The 6,743-nt window shown below is 33.9% G+C and overlaps 1 protein-coding gene across 1 annotated transcript; it reads left to right on the top strand.

Annotated features, from left to right (window-relative positions):
* Positions 1-909: 909 nt before the first annotated feature.
* On the top strand, positions 910-3,947 carry LOC130646266 (galactose-3-O-sulfotransferase 2-like). The gene is made up of 2 exons (XM_057452443.1): positions 910-1,258; positions 2,154-3,947. The coding sequence occupies exons 1-2, from the start codon at positions 1,125-1,127 to the stop codon at positions 3,700-3,702; spliced, it is 1,683 nt and encodes a 560-aa protein (XP_057308426.1). The 5' UTR covers positions 910-1,124; the 3' UTR covers positions 3,703-3,947.
* Positions 3,948-6,743: the final 2,796 nt, after the last annotated feature.

The following is a 6,743-nucleotide window of genomic DNA, read 5'->3' as shown; positions in this document are numbered from 1 at the left end:
GGAATCTCAGAAAAGTAGGAATAATAATATTTTGTGAATTAAATATAGATATTCAGCAAAATATATAATAAATTCTTGTTCAATAATAGGCCTGTAGGCCTACCGTAGTGATCTGATTAGGCGCCCAGCACTTATTAAGCGCCCCTCTCAAATAAGTGTCCACCTGATAAAAGGGGACGCTTAATCGAAAAATACTTTGAGCAACTGGGCGCTTATTTGAAAATTTTACTTTCTTATATTGAGAACCCTAGAAAGACTAAACTTTATTTTGTTACATCTTTTGTTTAGTTTTATTTTTCAGGAAAAAAAGCAAATATGAGAATTAGCATTGTCTTTAATTTGAACAAAATTAGAAAAAATTTACAAGCGCCCCCCTCGATTAATCGCTCATGCAAAAAATCCAAAAATTTAAAAAGCGCCCAGGGCGCTTGTTCGGATTATTACGGTATGTACTTATAAAAATCGGTAAGTATTCGACTTTCTTAACAATTTTTTTACATAGGAAATCCTGAATTGTTTTTAACTTGACTTTCTGATTTAATATTTTGTTAGGAAGATTTTTATGAAGTGTTTTCTTACGTGAAAGAAGAGCCTGTACAGTTGCTTCGTTAGCCTTCTTTTTTGACGGTTAAAGGATTGAGAGATCAAAACATTTTAAAGCAGCGTATACGGGGGTAAAATGTGTAAAAAACAATGATTTTTATGTTCAAGTTCTTTATTTATAATATCAAAAAAGTATAATAATATTTAAAAAATAAAAAATAAATATAACTACAACTAAATATTAAGTTTGAAATAAATTCACAAAATGATTTTGGGCATGTTGTGTTTTTTATGACCCCCTCGTTTTGTATTTGTCACATGCGTAAATGAGTTGTTTGATCGTAAAAAAATTTACTAATATGTTCACACGAGCAGGGGTATTTTAAACTGAACGAGAAGAAGATATGAATTTGATGAGAAAGAAACAGCTAAATGGTTAAAGACATTTTTTTTATATAGTAAAAAGGGAATGGATGAATAATATAAAAGACCTTTGTTGATTTGTTTGAAACCTCAGCTCATCTCCGCCATGTCGAACTTTCAATTAATTTTTTTAAAATAGACCGCTCGTGATACATATTATGGCAACGAAATGTATGGCAAGCTACCAACGGAAACTTTTCTTTACCTTGTTATTGTTGTGTGCAACTTTCGTGTTACTGCAACACCGATTCAATTATTTTTCAACAATATATACGACAGTGCAAGCCAAAAGGTGGGTTTTACAAAATTTTAAAAAGACAACTGTATTACAAAAAAATTATTATTTGTCTGCTCTCCTCCGATGACGATTTATACACTGCATACTAAAATTTAAAGAAATCCTTTCTCGATAATTTTTCAGACGATCTGCAGCGGAGAAGTAACTATGAGATGACTTTTTACGACTTACTGCACGTCATATATGATTTTCAACCTAGCATTATATTTCCCACTTCCAAATGAATTCACAATTGTCCATACAACTGCAGAGCTCCCATGAGTCCATTTCTTTTTTATATTTTGTTAAAAAAATTCTAGCTAATTTGTCTATAGGGCTGTTTAAATGAGGCGAGCTGGCCATGTTAGGTGGGCTCAGAAAAATCACGAAAGTCTGTGTATATTTTACAGCGCGTTCTGATTCTTCAAAAAAATGTAATCCATGAGGGTGTTAACAAAAAATGCTTATTTTATCAAAATAATAAAACACAATAAAATTTGATAGTAATGTTATTCATCTGCAGTGTTTTCATATATTTATTCTTCTACATGCATTTTGATATAATAGTATTTCCACCAATAGTTGTGAAGTTATAACAATTAACAAAAGAGTTTATTCTTCAATGTTTTCTACATTTCTTTATTTTTATTCCCTCTGTTTTAAATCAAAAATACAGTGTTAGCCAATTTTTAACAACTATTTAAGAAGGTTTAAACAAAATGTCAATTTTTTAAGAATCTCGAGTCTCAAACCAAAAATACGGTATGTAACGTTTAGTTTCAGGTGTCCTGCAATCAGATTAGTCACATTCGTTATCACACCGTTTTTAGCAGTTGTCAATAACTTGCATCTGTTGTCATTTTTTTCGCTGGAAGTCACAACTCTATCTACTTCCACTCCTGTTTTATAGGTTCATGAAGCAAGCTACGTATTTACTCTCTCCGGAAAGTGCGGTCGTCCCACTCAAAGACTGGAGCGAAGGCGAAGAAGAAAAGCTTACGAATGATTCATCTTTAGAAGAAAATCAGTCGGCTACATGTGTGCCTCAAAAATACGTTCTGTTTTTAAAAACACACAAGACTGGATCATCTACAATCACAAATATTTTGAATAGATACGCGGACCAATATAATTTGACTATCTTGCTTCCCAAAGGTTCTGGATATTACTCATTTGATTGGCCGAATAAATTTCGCCTTTCGTTTGCTACAGAGACATTCACGAGGCCAAATTTTTTAGCCAATCACGCTCGGTACAGCAGAAAATCAATGAACGTGTTGTTCCCACGTGATTCTGCAATGTACATAAGTGTATTGCGTCATCCAGTCTCCCAATGGGAATCCACATTTCAATACATGAGCTTACCTTACATTCTGGATATCAGTCACAAAGAAGACCCGCTGAACTTTTTTCTCAATAATCTACCTTCGACTGAAAATATTATAGAGATATCGCGACGATATCCGTCCCTGTATTTAATCCGAAACCCGTTGTTCTTTGATCTCGGTTTAGATTATAAGTACTATCAGAATGCAACATTTATTCGACAGGCGTTAAAAATTTTGGACAACGATTTTGATTTGATGCTTATCATGGAACATTTCGACGAATCTTTGACGTTATTACGTCGCCGACTGTGCTGGAATATTGACGACGTTGTGTACTTTAAAATGAACGAACGTCTAAATAAACATAAACGTCGTGTGCTGTCAGAATTACAAATCCAGAAAATCAAAAGCTGGAATAACGCCGATGTTGTGCTATATAATTATTTCGTCGAAAAATTTTGGAGAGAAGTGAAGAATGAAGGTCCGGGTTTTTACGACGACGTCGAAGAATTAAGACGACGACGTAAACATTACTCTAAAATCTGCATCGAGAAAGAAGCTGTCGAAGAAGCGTACTCGTCAGTGTTCGTGAAAGGTTATAAGATGCGCTCGAACCTCACACGTGATACGCGCGTCTTTTGTGAACGCATGTTGAAAAATGAATTGCACTATATGGATTATTTCAGGATGAACCGTGCACGCTTTATCAACAAACTAGAAGGTGTGAATATTCAAAACTTTGAAATTCCGATAGGCGAAGTTGATATGTATGTAGAAACATCGGACATGAGGATTTCCGCTTACAAATATGGAAGACCTAAACCCACCAAAAAGATACGAGCAGAAAGAACTTCAAAAAACATCTCCCACGTGGCATATACGAAACAGGCCCTTACGCAAACAAAATCTGGCCACTCTCAATATGAACAATTTGTTAATAATAATAATAGCCAGGGTGTAGTAGGTAACTTAAAAAGACTGGAAAAAACTCAGAAACCGAATAATCCTGTTGTTGTTGATGAATTATCGACGATTCCTGAGAATGTTGTTGACGACGCCTCAAAAGATGAATTGAAATATGATGGGAAAACAATTATAAATGCGTCTGCTACCAATTTTGGTTATCTTTGATATTCAAATTTCATTTATTGGTATATTATACTGTTTATTTGAAAGTCTTTTCATTTCATCATCATCATCATCATCATTCTCGGATTCAACGTAATAGCGTTCGCAAAGATTCTCGTTGGTAAGTTCCTTACGACAGTTGAAAATTGTTTTTTATGATTTTGTAAAAGAAGAGGTATTTATTTTTTTTATGGCATTTGTGTACGAAAATATATTTTTTATATCTTCTAATGATTATTTTGAAAACAGTTTAAAATCTTTTCTTTCTTACGATCCCCGCACCTCAACATTATGTTGTCAACATCGTGCGTTTAAACTCCAGAGCACGTTTTTTTAAAACAAAAAAACAAAACAAGAAGACTTACTGTTACGTGGCCGTTCATTAGCGAAGAGGTGTTGTACTAGGTAAAATTTGACGTCAAATTAAATCCCTTTCAATATACCGTCTGCTTGTGAAAGGCAAAATAGATGTGTCCGTTTGCCGGAAAAAATAAGTCTCATTTGTTAAGTTTCTAGACGTTACAGCACGGTGTCAATGCATTGGACTGGTGTCAATAGCATTTTTAAAACTATCGCTAGTTAAGATTGCCTTAAGATTGGGGCCAAATATACAAATAAGGGTGGGTTAAAACAACTGACGTCATATCCTATACTTGAGAACCAAACATTCCGACGTGATACTTCAGTATATATATACTTGCCCAACCGAAAATAAGAGCCTTATTGTCTACTCTTCAAGTCTTCAGACGCTATTCGAGATATAAAATTTAGTGCGTAGAGTTATCTTCGGTATTCGTGTTCTATGGGGTCATCTTCGGTATTCGTACGTAATTACAATTGCTAGTATACTCAATATTATATAATTACAACACAACTCAGGTTACAATAACAACAATTTTCTTACGGACTTTCCGTCTATACTTCTTAATAGTACCACAATTATTCTTAGCTCGTGTCAGCATTTTAAGACTTTTACCTTGCTGAGATTATACATTTGAGTCTTATACCGATTCCAGGATAAAATCTTCCGGTTTACCCGAGGCAAAGGGGATTGACTTCGTCTATTTTTCCGGAAGAAACCGTATAGATGAGTAAAGGATTCTATGTCACTCGGCCAATCTTAATATCACTTTTTGAGTAATTTCCTCAACTTACAGAAGAGGGGGGAGTGGGCGGGTCGTCTAACCCGTACGAATAGAATTGACTTGTGAGTAAAGTGGGTGGGAAAGTTCTATTCAAGCATGTCCTATAGGCGCATGCGTATCTTGCCTCGATTACTACGAAAATAAGTTACAATAATATTCACTTTTGTGCACTTAACCGAGAGAGGTAATTAATTCGCATTTTTTATTTAACATGAAGTTATATGTTTTTAAAAATAGCATTTTAAAAAGGGCAACACACGTGCCTGTATTCTGATGGTCAATGTGGTTTATTGTGTTGACCGCTTGACCGGTCATTGTTTGACACTAGTTTTGCATCCTTCATAGGGAAGCAGATTAAGTGAAATAAAATTTGTCGTTTGACATCTTTTGCTACAGACCGCTGTAAGAGTTTCACTGTGTGTGCAACACAGCTTGTGCGACAATGTTTAACTAGACTAAGTGGTTAACCTGAGCTGCAATGCTAACCTTTAGTTGCTTTAATCTATTTCTATCTTCCATGTTTTAAAAGTGTTTCCGTTGATGCTGTATATACTTTCTTGACATAAACTTCATCGAGTTATCAAATCAAATCAACTCCGCCAGTATCCAATATGCTGATGATACAACATTATATAAACACTGCAAAGTCAGAGATCTATTTCAATCAATCAAAGATATGGAAAAGGATGTAGATAACCTTCTAGCTTGGTCAAAAGAAAACAATCTTTTGTTCAACAGTGACAAGCTTAAGTTAATCATATTCCATTCTAAGCGACTGAGAGCATTTGATTCTGACCGAAGCTATCTTTGTCGTTGTGCTGGTATGTCAATCGAGCAGGAAGAAAATGTTAAGTTACTTGGCATTCAATTCGATCAAAATCTATCATGGACCTGCCATATAAACAATGTTATAAAATCCTCGCACTCAACACTACGTGCTCTACGAAAGTTTAGTCGTTTCACACCTTTCCATGTACGCAAAACCTTGGCGGAAACGTTGATCTTATCAAGGATAAGTTACGGTAATGTTGTCTTCTCGCAAATACCTGATTATCTGATATGTCGGCTACAAAAGATCCAAAACATGGCTGCTGGTTACGTTCTTCGCCGTTATGCTAATCTGCAAGAAGTCACGAATCTAAAATGGCTTCCCGTAAAAGAACATATTGAATTCAGTATAAGTAAACTTGTACACAAATCGAGAATTGATAACAACCATCCAAGCTATCTAAACGTAGAGTTTGTTGTACCAATACGAAATTTGAGATCTTCTACGAAGGAGCCTCTTGTTAAAAATGTTGGAAATGGCACTTTTCAAAACCAAGCACGGTGTTACGATGAAATCCCGGATAGTATAAAAATTATTGAAACTCTAGAAAAATTTACTAAAGAAGCAAAACAATTTTATCTAAATAAGGCAGTCGCTAGAGTCTTGTCTGTTTGTATTCGAGTGTTTCAATTTCTTTTGAGCCTTTCAAGTTTATTTTTTAATTTTGCTTTTCATCGCGGTTTTTATAATGTATATATATAAAAAGATAATATTTTTTTTGTACAATTATTTATTCTTTATTTATAGTTTATTTATATTTTCCTTACTTTCAAGGCCATTTATCGTTTTCTCTGCTTTTTGTCTAGTTACAATTTAGGTTGATTCCATATATCGTTTCTCAATTTCTCGTCGATTCGAGCGTTTCAATTTCTTTCAAGCCTTTTCAGTTTTTCTCATCGCGGTTTTCTTTTTATTTAATGTATATAAAAAATTTATTTTTTGAACACTTATTTATTCTTAATCTATAATTTTTTTCATTTTTATATTTCATTTTAGGGAGAAGAACAATTTTGTACAAAATTGAACCCAAATAAATGTTAATAATAATAATAATAATAATAATAATAATA

This window comes from Hydractinia symbiolongicarpus, chromosome 1 (genome assembly GCF_029227915.1).
Source record: "Hydractinia symbiolongicarpus strain clone_291-10 chromosome 1, HSymV2.1, whole genome shotgun sequence".
In the NCBI taxonomy this organism is placed as follows: domain Eukaryota; kingdom Metazoa; phylum Cnidaria; class Hydrozoa; order Anthoathecata; family Hydractiniidae; genus Hydractinia; species Hydractinia symbiolongicarpus.
This window is presented reverse-complemented; position numbering and strand designations above follow the sequence as displayed.

Excerpts from the sequence above, each read along its gene's own strand:
- LOC130646266 (XM_057452443.1), top strand. The coding sequence starts at position 1,125 with ATGGCAACGAAATGTATGGCAAGCTACCAACGGAAACTTTTCTTTACC. Across the intron at positions 1,259-2,153 it reads ACGACAGTGCAAGCCAAAAG|GTTCATGAAGCAAGCTACGT; the intron begins GTGGGTTTTACA and ends CCTGTTTTATAG.